The 15,957-nt window shown below is 45.0% G+C and overlaps 1 protein-coding gene across 4 annotated transcripts in view; it reads right to left on the bottom strand.

The window, feature by feature from the left end:
• The window catches only part of Ctdp1 (CTD phosphatase subunit 1), a 58,508-nt gene that overhangs the window by 39,699 nt on the left and 2,852 nt on the right, over positions 1-15,957 (bottom strand). For all 4 annotated transcript variants that reach the window (XM_013349627.2, XM_026783498.1, XM_026783499.1 and 1 more), the window contains exons 2-7: positions 9,915-9,998; positions 9,177-9,270; positions 8,665-8,793; positions 6,193-6,343; positions 2,469-2,559; positions 579-745 (exon numbers count right to left, since the gene is read on the bottom strand). In XM_013349627.2, the coding sequence (XP_013205081.1) occupies positions 579-745; positions 2,469-2,559; positions 6,193-6,343; positions 8,665-8,793; positions 9,177-9,270; positions 9,915-9,998 (716 nt within the window). The remainder of the gene's footprint in view (positions 1-578; positions 746-2,468; positions 2,560-6,192; positions 6,344-8,664; positions 8,794-9,176; positions 9,271-9,914; positions 9,999-15,957) is intronic.

Genomic DNA, 15,957 nt, shown 5'->3' on the forward strand with positions numbered 1-15,957 from the left:
AAAGGACGGAAGGATAAAGAAATGTAAATTTCCTTTGGACACGCTGGTTCACACGTGCCTAACAGTTTCTACGCAGGAAACCAACCAAGCAATACAGCGAGTCAAGTCCCTGCTTGGGGCTGTCTTACAAGGGGAACAACTGTATCTCACAAGAGGTGTGGGGCATTTCCTCTGTGAGATATATAACCCACAGGTTGTGTTGTTTAAGGGAACCTGGGATGAAACACGGCAGCACCACAGCTGGACACTCAGACAGCATCTTTAATTTTACTCGGTCAGCAAAAACTTAGAACAGTATGTATGGTATCTCCTGCTGCGCCTCCACTTCCTCCTCCAGTACTGGGGGCCCTGAACTTGTGGAAGGAAGCAGTATACCATGGAACTGTATCATCAGCCCTATTTTTAAATATCCCACTTTTCATTACATAAATCCAATTGCCACAGGAAAATTGAAATACAAATAAAAAGCAAAAAAAGAATAAAGTGAATATTGAATTTGTAAGTCTTTATAGAAATAAAGAGTAAGAGATAAATATTTATCAAAATACTAATTTCACACTGAGAAGAAGAGCACCCACCTTTTTTTCTTGTCTGAGATTCCCGGGCCCCAGGGGGTGCATTTACATCTCCTGTGCCAGGAAAGTAGATATACTTCTTCACAGTTATGAGGTTAGGGGCAAACTTCCAGACATCTTCTCGGTCATCAATAATGCAAACCATTGAGTCTCCACAGGGAAAGAGATTTCTACAAGCAAAACCACAGTTTACAATAATCTTTTGTTCTGCTAAAAAGAACAGTTTACGACTCTTGACTATATTAACAGCAGACAACAGATGCCTTAAGAAGCAAGCTATAACAGGGTCTTTTGCTTATGTCACAATTTAAACTTTTCTTCTGTCCAGAGAAAGTAACATTAAAATATTAAATATTTTTTCTTTCACTGATAGGGCTCCTCCGTTAAAAAAAAAAACTTTGAAAAATGGTAAATTCTTCAGTTTACCATGGTCAGAACACAACTCTGAAAACTCAGTTCTTGTAAGCCAGTAGGTCAGACCACATTCACAAACACAGCCAGGGTATAGAGCCAACAGTTCACCTGGCACCCCTAGAGTGGCCCTCCAGCTGTCGCTGAGCACAGCACAGGTGGCAGCGTGCTGTCCAGGTGATGCACTGGAGTCTAGCAACCGTCCCTTCAGAAGCTTTGCAGGTTGATGAGTCACCAATGACAGCTCCTGTTTTCAGTTTGCTCCCTGTATGTTAGCAAAAGGGAGGTCTTGTTCCACCTAAACACCCCACATTCTCTTCCAGCTAATAACAACTCGCACGGGCTTCTCTCTGGACATCTCCATGTGAAAATGAAACTTTAGAAGAGGATGCCTGCATCAGCCACACCCCTTCACCTGGCACACAAAACTGTCATGGCCCAGGTGGAAAGAAACACACTACAGAAACAAACGCCACCTGATACATAAGAATGGCAGACACAGTCCTTTCTTGGTAGAAATGGGAAATTATCTTGAGCAAAGTGAAAATTTCATATATAACACTGCTTTCTAAGGAGGACTGAGGCAGCGCTAGCCCTGTCACAAAAGCTTAGAGACGACAGGAAACAAGTAAAAAGAACACAAAAGGAAACAGGGAAGACACCACACTTCTGCTATTTAACTTGGGTTCTGCATACTAGTGGAACGAATAACCAGGCAAATTCCTGTGAAATTATAACTCTGAGATGCTGGTACTGGTGTCCTCATCCTTCAACTCAGAAAGCCATGTGAAAAAACTGTGATATTCTAACAGCTGCTGAGGTCACACTGCTGCTTCCTGTAGGCCCCTCACTTTCTCTAGGCTACTTTGCCTTATTTCCAAACCTGCACCTTTGTGGTCACTGCTTCCTGTCTTTGCAATACTGAGCTCTAGCCAGGCCTCTACATAGGCCCGAAATTCAAGGTCTATTCTCCTAGGCCAGTGGTGAAGGGAGACATGGAAGGCAGAGAGACGGGTGAAAGGCCAAGAGCAAGCCAACATGCAGGGGAAGATGGCCACCACACTTCTGACAGCAACAAAAGCCACCAGAGTAATTGCGTAACTATGGTGCAGAGGAGGGAACAGGACTGGAGGGTTCAGGACTGGGTACCGAAAGGGTCTATGGTAGTTTGAATGAGAAGACCCCATACAATCACATATTATATTTGAATGTTTAGGTCCTAGTTGGTGAACTGTCTGGGGAGGATTAGAAAGTATGGCCTTTTTCTTTCTCTTCCCCAAGACAGAATTTCTCTGTGTACACCTGGCTGTACTCCAGCTGGCTCTGTAGACCAGGCTGGCCTCAGCTAAAAGATCCACCTGCCTCTGCCACCTGAGGGCTGGGATTAAAGGCGTGCACCACCACTGCCTGGCTCAAAATTCAAATTTTAAAGAGGAAACCGAATAGTAAACTGTCCCCATAGTAATTCAGCCAAATACGTACCTAAGGTTTCCTGTTTTAGAAAACGGGTCAATACATTCATCTCTAGACAATATTCGATGAGAAAAAAGCTTCTTCTCGGGGTCCAAAAAACCTGTAAATAGAAAGGACGAAGATCATGTTGTGCACACAGCACTCCACACTGTGACCTGGTCACTTGGGTCTGCTCTTCTCTTACACACATTTGCTGTCTACAGTAACATTAACTTGAAGCAATCTGTAATGCGCAATTGTGCTACATTCAGCACAGGAGAAGCACGATCCCAGTATTCCCTTAAAGATACTGCCCTAACGATCTCATTGCTTCCCCCTAGACCCCACTTCCTACAGGCTGAACTACCTCCCACTAATGTGGTTAGTGTTCAGTCACGCTGATGTGCACCATGCAGCACACTAAGGACTTAGGACCCGCAGGTATAACCGCCATTAGAGGTCATACCCTGTGCACAGTTGTGCTTAGGCTCTGGCTTGTAGTGTTCCTGGGAGAATTTGACACTTGTGTTTTCAAAGATACTGTCTACAATTTTATTTGATATTGCTGTGTGATTCTGTCCTACATGCTTCGGGTGTACTAGATACTGGACTTCTTCCCTAGAGTCACCGCTAGAAAAGGGATAGGTGCCCAAGGCTTCAAGCGCTTGCCCAGCACAGGAATACTCACAGTAGCAGGCTTGGTTTTTGGCAGCCCTAGAGGCCAGGGCTGTTAGCTGGCTCCTATGTGTGGCACTGTCAATAGCACCATCAGTACAGACACTATCAAAGCAGCAGGCAGCCACACTCTCCTGCTTCTGGTCTGAAGCAGCCTGACATCCATTCTTCTCTTAGCTTCATCACTGGGGCTTTATTGATAGTATCCCAGTGACTGAGTGTCAAAAGGACTAATGAGCATGTGACCCAGGTGAAACCCAGGATGTGACTTTGCTTAAGCAAATGTCCTCTTCCTCAGTACTGACATAGTCAGTCTCTAATCCTCCTTCATTCTGGTCCTTGCTGTGTCCATATGGTCTGATCAGTAAAACATCTACAAGGAGTGGCTCTGGGCCAGTGGTTCTCAACCTTCCGAATGCTGTGACCTTTTAATAAGGTTCCTTAGGTTGTGGTGATCCCCAACTATAAACTGGTTACATGGCTACTTCATAACTGTAATTTTGCTACTGTTATGAACAGTGATGTAAATATCTAATATGCAGGATATCTAAGATGTGACCCCTGTGAAAGGGTTCTTCCACCCCCAAAGGGGTTTCGACCCTCAGGTTGAGAACCACTGCTCTACTGTCCTAAATAACTATGATGAGATCTAAAAGAGCCCCGAATAAGAAATACTGACGTTGCTACTAGATAGACGGGAGGCACAGCTGCTGAGGTGCTCACCCACAGGAGCCAATCCAGAGCAAGAAAAGTTTATTCATGTTGAATGCTCAGTGGACCTTTTTCTTATGAAGAAAGAGCAAAATGAATGCAACTGTTCAAAAAGAAATAGATTACTAGGTAGTTATGTGACACAGATTTATTAACAACCACAAGGATGTAAGAATCTTATGTGGGAAGAACATGGCCTGAATGTGTTTGTAAACTTAGACAAATTATCTAAGACTATGCCAACACACCCACACCCACACCCACACCCAGCAAGAGAGGAGGGAATACATGTGGGCATGATGATAGTGATGAATATTTTTCTAATTTTTAACTTTTCTAATAGCTTTAACTTAAAAATTAAAAGTACCAAAGTGCTCGTTTAACTGGGATGTTTTCTTCATTAAACTCTGCTGTGTCTCTCCAAGTCACCTGCCTACAGCTTGCACCATTATCACTATTACCCATGAGTCACTAATTACCACCTAGAGAGGCAAAGTTTCAATGGGAAAGCCAAAACTTGGGTGTGGATCTACTTTTATATAGGGAGCCTTAGCTGTCGGGGCTGCTACAGCCGACTACTGCAGGCTGGGTAATTTATAGCCAACAGGTATCTACACATCACAGTTTTGGAGGCTGTAAACCAAGATGAAGGCATCAGCAGCTCCAGGGACAGGTGGTAGTTGTTTTGCTGATGGTGCCATCTCATTATACCTTTGAAGGGTGGAAAGGACAAGCTAGTGCCCTGAGGTCACTTTCATAGCCTCCCAAGGCCACCTCCTAATAACCACCTTGTTGATTAAAGGTTAGAATATGCAGGCAGAGCACAGGGTTCTTTATTGGTCTGAGATGGCTTACCTTCCTATTACACAATCATACAATCTTTAAATCCTATGTCCTAGGTACACAGAAGTAACAACCGTAAAACCCTGACATGGACAACAGGAATCAGCTTTAACATGTGGGTTCAATGTTTGTGACAAACACAGCATCGGTGCAGACTGTCAAAGCACACATCCTGGTGTGAGCTGCTGACCATGGGGAGGCAAGATGTGTTTAAGGTAGGGTGTGTGCAGTAGGGGCAGAGTCTGTGGAGGGGAGAGTGGACATGGAAATCTCTGTAATTCGGCTGCGAACCTGAAGCTGACTGAAAAACAAAGCCTATTTAAAAACACAGGCTACAAAGAAACTAGAGACTAAAAGGAGATTATAAACTAACAACTCCATCAACAAAGACAGATCAGTCTGTATCTTTGAAGTGTGTGTGTGCACGTGTGGTGGATGTACTCACCCATGCATGTGTGTACGGAGACTAGTAGTCAACACTGGGTTTCTTCCTTGTAGAAGGAGCGGTGGGCTGCGTTCCAGCCCAGCTCTGCACAGCTAGCTTTACCCGAAATAATTACATGGAAACTGTATTCTTTTAAACACAGCCTGGCCCATTAGTTTTAGCCTCTTATTGGCTAATTCTCACATCTTGATTAACCCATTTCTAATAAACTGTGTAGCACCACGAAGTGGTAGCTTACCAGGAAAGATCTTAACCTGCGTCTGTGTCAGAGAGGAGAATCATGGAGACTGCCTGACTCGGCTTCTTTCTCCCAGCATTCTGTTCTGTTTACTCCGCCTACCTAATTTTCTGTCCTATTAAAGGGCCAAGGCAGTTCCTTTATTTAACCAATGAAATCAACACAAAACAGAAGACTCCCACATCACTTCCTGTATCACTTTTTGCCTTGTTGTTTTCTGTTTTGTTTTGAAACAGGGTATCTGATCCTACTAGTTCAGAAAACAACTGGCCATTTTGATTTTTAGTGGGTGCTGGGGATCTGCCATGGGTCTTCATGCTAGCTCAAGAAGAGTTGTACCCATCTCCCTAGCCCCAAGACTCTGAATTTTAAGGTGCTCACATGAACAAGTTCTGCAACTGCTGTGGGTCTGCTGGCATGGGATTCAGGAAGTGACTAATGTACAGTTCTGGCGATACTAGAACTCATTCCCCAGACAGTGGTGCCACCTGGTGGCCACTGCACACTAAGAGCCCATGGACAAGAATGCCAGCAGCTCATGTCCAACCAGGACAAGCAAAGGTCACTCAGTTCTTAAGTAACTCATGATGGCATTTGGCACACACGTGGGACAGCAGAGCTCCAAAGCCATCTTTAGTCAGCTAAAGGAACTACCTTTAAAAACAGACCCATGGAAGTTTTCCCTTTTCATTCACCTATGGTCCCAGTCAACTTTCCCACCGCAACCGCCGGTCTTAAGCCTGAATTTCTGCACCTTTCCTTGTTTTGAAGAAAATGCACTTGAAAACAGGAAACAACTTGCCATCTATTCGTTTGTGGACCATATACTGTGCTTGACTGACCTGCAATGGTGTGGGCGTACAAACGGCTGCCAAAAGTGAAAACATGCAACTCATACAGCTTGGCGATCTTCTCCAAAAAGTCCCTGCAGTGAGGCCGCAGGCGGGTGTGCAGCATCGGCTCACCTCGGCCCAGCTGGAAGTGAAAGATGCCCTGTGGAGAACAGGCAAGAGAAGAGGATGAGGGAGAACTGCCCAGCTGGCATCTGAGACCTTGCAAGGGTCTGCACACATACAAGCCAGGTGAGGGTCTGTACAGGGCACATGAGATCCAGATTCTGCAGGAGGAAGGCATGGGAAGGTCCACGATGATGAATGCCACTAACTATGACAACTAGCCACTGTAATAACAAGCTGCAATAACTACCTCTCATAATTATTACTGTCCATGACACTCCTTACCATATACACAATCTGCCAACTAGTAATCACTTCTGAATCTTCAGGATCAACCATACTAACTCCCTGTGATAACCACAACCAGGATAGCCTGATGAGGGCTGTTGGTGAGAACCCAGTCAAGTCACACCTCAGGGTAGTTTGTATTTATCTGTGGCATTATCTTATCTCGTTACAGCCTATTTCTTTGCTGCTTCATGTATTCTTATGGGTCAAACAACAGAGCTGCAGCCACTGTTCCATATAGCCATGTGGTTCCTGAGCTGCTGCTAATGGCTTCACACACAGCTTCACTCAGATACATGAGTGATGAATTAGTGTTCTAGATCACTTTGCAGGCAGGTTATTATTTTGTAGATAAGCATGTTTTCCTTAGGAAACAAAGCTATGATCCATTTACTTCTATTTACCATTATTTTCTCAGCAAAATTATTGACTTCTTTAACAATTAAAAAGGTAAATTACTTAGGACAGACACTCACTAGCTCTAATATAAACACACCAGGATAGTGAAACTGAGCTGTCAAAGACACAGTGAGAGATTCTATAGTCAGCTTTCCCCCGTCTCAACAGAAAGAAGTCCCACAGCTATAATGTCAGTCTCCATAATGGTACAGGTAAGAATAAATAGCCCTTCCCCAAGTGTCCAGACATCCGAAACTGAACTCAGAGGCTGAGTCCCAAGGCCTACAATTATTTTCAGTAGTGGCCCAGGCCCTGGCCAGAGGTGACCTTAGATATAGACTAGAGGCATCTTGGTAGTATTGATATTAGTTAGTACAGTGCTAGTTCTGCCTAAATCATCCTGTACCAGTGTTGTCAGCCTTTCTGATTTGCAGCCCTTTACTAGAGTTCTCCATGTTGTGGTGACTTCCAACCATAAAATTATTTTTGCTACTTCATAACTGCAATTTTGCTACTGCTGTGAATCATACTGTAAATATCCATGTCTTAGGCAACCTCCAAAGGGACTATGACCCACAAGGTGAGAACCATTTCCCTATACAGATGTGAGACACCATAGTTCTCCAGATCCCTACAAGTGAGAACTGGTTTAAGCTGCCTTACTAAACTAATTTAAATGTGTAACTCCAAAGGAACAATACAAGAAACAGCCACAGCAACACAAGCCGAGATGCACAAGAGCAAAGCTCCTCCCACCTGTGTGCCCTAACTGAAGTGATATACTATCCAGTAAGAACTTCTATCACAGCAAATACTGTGCACAGGACAGTGTAAATGTCCTGTAAGATCCCCCCTACACACACAGATAACTAATATAACCCTTGTAGAAGCTGTGCCGTGGAGGCTAATCTTCACAAAACTACCCACACTCTTGTCTGGCCACTACTCCTGTCACCATTATATCCACAGAGTGCACTCATGTAAAGGAATTTGACTCTATGGCAACCCACACCCTAGGCTCTGGTCAGCTTCTAGTACCTTCTCACACCTAGGCCTGGCACGGCAGGACACATACAAAGCTGCAGTGGTACCCAACGTCTACGTGTCACATGCCCAACAGCTAGTATTTTAAAAACTAGCAGCCTGACACTAGCTAGGACTTCCTTGTTCATAATATGCATGACTGCAGGCTTTATGCCATCTTTCTCTAATAAACCCTAAAAGCTTTCCACTGCTGAATCTGAACTTGCCAGCAAGTAACTGCTTTCCTATTCAGGCTTAACCTGAATGCGATTCCACACCTAGCCACTTCCCTTGTCACCTTGGATAACTCAATTTCCTCATGGTGACTCCTAGGTTCTCTTCAACACAAACCCAGACGTCCTCTTGTTCTAGACACACAGATATGAGGAACTCCACATAACAGCTCTTTCCAAGACCATGTCCCTAACAGCATTCTCCTTGTGTCTCCACTCACTGTCTTTACAGGTCTTGGAACTCTATAGCCTGGATGACCACAGCAAGTGAGAGCCTCACACAATGTGATGAGCCTGTCTCCCATATCTAGGAGATCACAGGAATTCACTTAAAACAAGATAATGTACTTTAAAATAGAATCGTGGGGTCTAGGCTGCTGTGAGAGCTACCATGGGAAAAGCAGGCACCGCTCACTTTGTTGGACATCTGGGGACAGTGCTGCTCAGTCGTATGAATCAGGGTCTGATCCAAATCAACCATGAGGACCAGTTTTCTGTTTCGATGTAGTCGTTGCTGATCTTCCCTTCCTAGTTTTTCAGCTTGCTAAAGACAAAAAGGAAGAGAGAAAAATGACAAAAGTATGTATATTTGGGCTAAAAACAAAATTCAGTTTTATTAAGAAAAGCACATAGACAAGTTCCCAGCCACCACGACTGCCTCCACATTAGCAGCCTACCAGGACATTTCTAAGGAAAGTCTGGCTCAAGGGGACTGAAGCCACCCTGCTGCTGTGTTGGCAGACCAAGGTCACTGGCACACAGAACTAAGAGCTGTGGGGCTTGAAAGCATCCACATAGACACAGTTGTTAATGAACGAAAAGAAAAATAGCAGCTTCCAAGTCTTAGAAAGCAGTATTCCAGACGGGGGTGCCTATAAAATGCTCCAGGGTTCCCCTAAAGAGCCCAGCAGCTGCCCCTCTTCTCACCTCAGAGCTCACCATCAACTCCGGCACACTGTGAACCATGGAGACAGTAGCTGTAGAAAGTGGTACCTGTTGTTTTCCATTTTGACTCTGCAACCTGGAAATGTGGAAAGAGCATTTGGTTAACTGTACGGAGGGCACATGTAGCTGGGAGTGGCATGCCTTCAGCAGGAGGTGACCAACACTCATACCCTAGCACACTCTTGTGCATATAGTGTATGTTGCCTGTCTTTAAAAATAGGAAACCATGAGAATCCATGCTCTAGATCACACCTGCAGCCAGATATGCCAATCACAGGCTCAGTGCAAGAGTCAAGTCTCCATGTAAACCAACCACAGTTACATGAAAACAAGTAATAATAGTGACAGCCACCCACAACCTATACTGTTGAATGATTAGAGATAACTTAGCATCAGTGGTCTGCTATACAGAGCACTAGAAAAGCAGGTTCGGTGTCAAAGCTGTGTCCCCGAATGGGGGAGGGGGTGTGCTCTAGATGTAGAAAGCATATGCCTTTCAGAAACACAGGAGAAGTACCGTGCAGAATCTAGGGAGTCAGCCAGCGAAGGCTGAAAACAAAAAGGATTCTTTCCTGGGAAACTGACCATGGTCCTGGGCCCAATTCCGGGCAAAGGCAGCAGGACCCTATATTCTGCCTTACACACCACTGCCCTCAGTACCCATGGGCTCACCACCTGAGAGCCAAAGACTCTGGAGCCTCCCTCCCCATGTGTACTCACTGGGTCAGGTCCTGGCCACATTCGGCACACAGGCCCTTCATAACAACAGGATGGCTGCATCCTTCCAATCTCACCAGAAGTGCTCTGCAAGATAGAGGCAAACATTAACAAACGCATGTTTAAAAATCTCTCAGTGTATCACATGGTTTGAGAAAGGGCACCTGAATGGGAACAAGTCTTCAGGCTGGCTCCAGCTGACTCTCTAGTTACTCTAGCCAGGACACGGCAAGAGCAAGAGTGAGCTGCAGTGGTGTAATCAAAAGACGACATGACAGACAGATGGTCTCAATAACTATCTGCAAACGATCCTCTCATGTATCTGGGAGGGAGCACATCAAAAGCTCTACATGCTGGTATAATTCCAAAATTAATTCCTGTTCCCTTCCACAGATGATTCCCAGTCTAGACCGGCTCATAGTCATCTCATATTTTTCTGACAGAATTATCACAATGTCCCCAGTTGTTTGTGTGTTTCCCTTTAAAACAGTATTTGACCATGTACCCCATGCTGACCTTGAACTCTCCGTCCTCTTACAGCAGCCTCTCAAGTACTGGGATACGCTACCATGCCCACTTCCTAATTTTATGTACACAGAAACTGTTTTTCTTGTTCTCTCCACACACACAACTGTCTCAGGGAGGGATTCCTATAGACAAATCTCAGGACTGTAAGAACAGAGGCTGTACTCTAATAACCCAGCAAATTCACATCTCTCAAATATGGCCCAGTAGGGTGCTTGTCAGGCCCATGCTTCTTCTTGTCATGAAATTAACAGTTTCCAGAAGCTTCACCTTCCAGAAACCAAAACTGGTCCCACCCTGCTCTACACTCAAGAGCACTCTGCTTCTTGCTTGGTCTAGCCTGTCACTAGCAGAAGCTCCCAAGGGCCTGATCTATCACACTGTAAGCCAGAGACCTTGGCCCTCCCAGAGACCTGGCCAGAGAAGACTTTCCACTGCCCCCCTCACAGGGCTCAGAAAGAGAAGAGCAGGACAAACGTTAGACCAAAGCTCGGCCACGCAGGAACAACAAAGGACACTTCCCTGGTACTTCACAAGATGTAGAAGGCCAAGACCCAAGACACACAGTTACAGGTTCAGACTCACTGGACAGGGTCTCTGCACCCATCCCTGTCCTTTTGCATAAGGTTTGAAAGAGGGGCTCCCCTGAGCTGGGTATAGGCCCAGAGGTCTACACCATAGCCCAGTGGAGACAGTAGAGTCTTTTCCACTGCGCTGTGGGATACCATAGGCAAGAAAAAGCAAGACAAAGAGGATCTTTGATTTAAGGCTCATTCCTTATACCAAACCTGACTTATTAAAACAGCTAAACACAAAGCCCAGTGGCAGGTGCAGGATCTCTCTGAGTTTTTGGTCAGGGAGGCCCCAGAAGTTAACCACAGTCTGAACAAAGAGCTACTATCTAGCACGAAGAATCCTCACAACCCAACAGTAAAATTAAACAGGACCTTGATTATTGTAGCTCTAAAATAAGTCTCCAAACCAGTTAACAAAAGCTCTCAACTATTCTTTCTCCAAGTGGTTGTTTGAGGTTCCCTGTATTTTTCTGTACAAACATCAGGACCAGCTCAGCATTTTCCATAAGCACAGCTGCTAAATCCTACTTGGGTAAGAAGTCAGTATCTTCCACATGGCACACAGGCAGCACAAGGAAGCATGGGATGCACAACCTCCTCCCCCCACCAGCAGCAGATCACCCAAGTCCTACCTTACTAATACCAGTTCAGACACAGGACACCTGCGCTCCAGCCTATGTGCGGTCAGCCTGGTTCTCTGCCTCCTGTGCCTGTCTAGAAACTATGTGACATTTCACATGGCACACTGAGCTACCATCCAGGACAGGAGTAAAGTTACAGTGAAGTCTGCTGTGAGGACAGAGCTGATAACAAAGCCAACCACCTTGGTGGGTGACCTGTTCAGTTTGGTCTTCCGTGGAGCATGGGCCCAACATCAAAGCCACTGGCAAAGATTCCTCTGGGAATAGGCTCAGCTTCATACACAAAAGAAACATGGCCATAATCTAAACAGTGGACTACACAGCCTTGTTCTCAAGGACCTGATGAGAAGGGAAGCTTACAGTCAAACTGCTATGAGTTAAAGACAGTAAGCACCAGAAGAAAGAATTCCACCAACACAGACGGTGAACTCTCGTGGAAGTGAAGAGTGCTTCTGCAGACACTCTGCAAGAGGAGAGAGGCAGCAAAGACAAAAGCAGACAAGCAAGGCTGTGAAGCTAGAGTGAGGGTACAGTGCGTGTAGTGCACAGTCTGGCCTCCTATACTTCAGGCACTGTGAACCTAACATCCTCACTGTATGAGTAGATCACGTAACATTTTGTACTAGAATCAAAAGGCTTTGCCCATCTTATTCTAGAAGGCAGCTTTTGCCTTGGGATACACGACCATGTTTACAGACACTCTAGATAATACATATATCACTGCTCAATTGTTTCCCAGGGCACAGAACACCTGTAGCACAGTCACAGGATCCAGAATGTCCCAGGGCTCAGACTGGAAGCCAAGACACAGACATGAGACCAACGTCAGCAGAGTTTACACCATCTGGGCTCATCTAGTTTACTTGTGCTCTCGGTGTTCTAGAGACACCCACCCCTAATGAATGGGTGCCAGCCCACACTTCTTACTCTATAGTCACTGTAGGGGTGGAGGTGCCACATGGGGAATATGTGGCCAACTTGCAGCCAGAGCTGTGCTGGGCCTTAGGAGACATAGGGCCAGGACAAAGTCTGGAGCAATTCGACGGGTCAATCTTTGGCAGCAGTTATAAAAAACAGTCTAAAACATTTGGAGAAAGACTAAATTAAGAAGTCCAATTTTCCAAACCATCTAAGAATCTCCTAAAGGTCAGCTAAGGCTCAAAACGTCTCTATTGACTTCTGACGACACAAAGACACCCCTCCTTGGTCCAGAACTGCTAGTCTCGAAAAGCACAGAAGCTGCATCCATTTGCCACTCGTCCTATGACCTCTGCAGGAACACAGACCTCCAAGGACAGATGTACCAGCAAACTTGTCTCAAAATTTCATCAGCCAAGGGTTAAATGCTTGCAGCGGCACAAAGCCACCAATGCTCCTTAAGCTCCAAAGCTGCAGGGTGCACCTGCCACCAGTTCATAGTTAACGCACACACGGACACAGTGCGTAAATGAGATCAACATTATCCACAATTTAATGTGCCATGTGAAAATAGACTTTTAAAAACTACTATGAAGCACAAATTATTAAATAAATTTAAAAATAACTCAAGTTTGGAGGAGGAGTGGATGGAGAAGGGGTATTGATGAGTGGGAGGGGACGTGAGGAGAAGAGGGAGAGGAACCTAAGGTCCGTATGTAAAATAAGTGAAAAAAAAAGTTAAATAAAATAAATAAGTAGTTCGTTTTTTAATTAAATAAAATTATGTGTATATATAACACTTAAAAATCCATTAAGATCTCAGTTTATAAACTTTAAGATGTGTATCTTTAAAGTATTTCTAAACATTTCAAAATTGATTTGTTCTATTTGTCCTCCCTCAAATAAAATGAACTTTTCCTGAGACAATGGATATACATCACTTGTTATGTTTGGCAATGACATAAGTATTTATGCATAATTTTAAAAAATATATGAAAATGACTTATCTATTCCTCCACATCAATATGAGGATTTCATTCAATCATTTTTTAAAAGATTTATTTACTGTGTATGGGGATTTCGCCTGCATGTATGTTTGTATATTATATATATGCCTGGTGCTGGCAGAGGCCAGAGAAGGTGTTGGGTTCCCAAGAACTGGAGTCACAGGTTGCGAGCTACCATGAGGGTGCTGGAAATGGAACTCAGATCCTCTGAAGAGCAGTCTGTGCTCTTAACCTCTGAAGACCCTTGTTTAATCTCTTCTAAAATGAAATAAAGAAAGCACAGGGCTAGCGATTCACTTCACAGTGCACATACAAGTCTTAGAGCCAATGTGTTGGTCCTAAGTAGGCACACTTCAAAGCCTACCCACCTCAGAGACCTCTGTTAATGATCACGTCAAGCTACTTAAAAGCCTGCACACAAAACTCAAGAGCCAAAAAGACCTGATGAGTTCCTTCAAAACCAGGAACACAACATAATATAATATAGATAATGTCTGCAATGGTTTCGCTCTACTGCAAAGTAAAGTCAACTTGATCTTATCGCCCTCTTCCAATCCACTCTCCCACTCTGCTCAAACCTCTTTGGGAACTTTAAAAAGTCCTGCAGCCAGTAATCCCAGCACTTGGGAAGGCAGAGGCAGACCAATCTCTGAGAGTTCCAGGCCAGCCAGGTCTACAGCTTGGTCTAGGAGAGCCAAGGTTACACAGAGAAACCCTGTCCAAAAAAACAAAAACAAAACAGAAACAAGCAAACAAGTCCTGCAGAGAGGATCAGGACATTATGACAAAGCAATTCAGAGGTTTTCTCTGACAGATGGTGAATGACCAGTGCTTTCAACCACACTAACTGTAATCCAGGTAAACACCACGAAGTGGCAAACCGATAGAGAATCCCTCGCCCTATAAACTGCTACCGAGTATCATTCTCCAGGTTCCTACTGAGCTCTAGCGCCATGAGAAGGTCTAAGGAACAGACTAGGCGGCCTCTCACTGACAACACCTTATACACGGCGGCCTACCAAGCAGTGTGAACTGTACACCTTCAGTTTCCTCCCTTCACCTGCCCGGCAGAGCTCCTCTTCCACCCAAGAGGATGAAATGCTGTGGACACTAGCACTTCCACTTCAACCAGACACAGATCTTGGAACAAACTCAGATGTTGCATGACTGGAAGTTGCTAATTGACCAAAACAACTGTGACAACTACAACCACAGGTGTCTCATTTTTCTAAGTCTTTATTAAACACACAAGCCACCTTCTCTGCCTAGCTTCACGGTCTCAGCAAAAGCAAGCTAGTGTCAAGCACCCAGTCAATGACGTCTGCTCTCACCAAGTGCACATATCAGGGCTCAGCTGTGTCATACCACCCAGGCAGTGGGTGATCTTTTCTTCCCTCATTCTTCAAAAGTATGGTGCCAGCCAACCCTGGGAGAAATCATGACAATAATGGGCAGGAAAACCACGAAGATGTCTGGCTTAGAACCTCTTCATGCCGCCTTCAGGGACTTAGAGTGGCCTGATGTCAAAAGAAACACCAGTAAGGACCAATCTGTAGCATACAGATGAGGACTAGGGTCTAGTTTGGCTCAGAAGCAATGTTTATGTCTTGGCAAACTACGCAGCTGTGTACTGTTTAGCAGCTGTATAAGACTGACACTCTAACATCAAGTTTCTCAGCCGTGTGCGGAGCTTGCTGATCAACTGGAGGCACAGATTCCAATGGGGGGGGGGGTTTCAAGCTGAGGAGAGGAAAGTTCATCAATAGATGTCTCTTCTGCTAACAGGCACGCTGAAGATGGGCAAAAGTAGCGTCAAATCAGTTCCGAAATCACCAATCCTAAGTCTATATAAGTGGCTGTGACATCAGTATGTGTGTGGGGTGGCTCTGAGGACCACCATCCAATAATCACTCTACAAAGGTTTAATGCAAATGTCAGGAAATGCTGGCTCATCCATGTGATTTTAAGACTATGTAGTGAGACTCAGTGGTACACAGCTGTAATCCCAGCACTGAGGAAGAGGCGGGAGGTTCTGCTGGATGACCAGAACTTGAGATCATAAGCAAACTTCCAGTACTGCTCTGATAAACCCGTTGTAGTCTTAAAGAAGTAAGCATCTAGTTAGGGTTATCAGGCACGGCTATTTCTTCCTGATACACCCCCCTCTTCCAGGGTCCCCACCTGGGGTGAAGCCAGTGTTGTAATAGGAGCGGTGGGGCTGCGTCCCCAGTACCCTGGCCGCCTACATGGCTAGCTTATGCCCCGAAACAATTACACAGACACTGTATTTTTTTTTTGGGTTTTTCGAGACAGGGTTTCTCTGTGGTTTTGGAGCCTGTCCTGGAACTAGCTCTTGTAGACCAGGCTGGTCTCGAACTCA

Source organism: Microtus ochrogaster, chromosome 18 (assembly GCF_000317375.1).
Source record: "Microtus ochrogaster isolate Prairie Vole_2 chromosome 18, MicOch1.0, whole genome shotgun sequence".
Lineage (NCBI taxonomy): Eukaryota > Metazoa > Chordata > Mammalia > Rodentia > Cricetidae > Microtus > Microtus ochrogaster.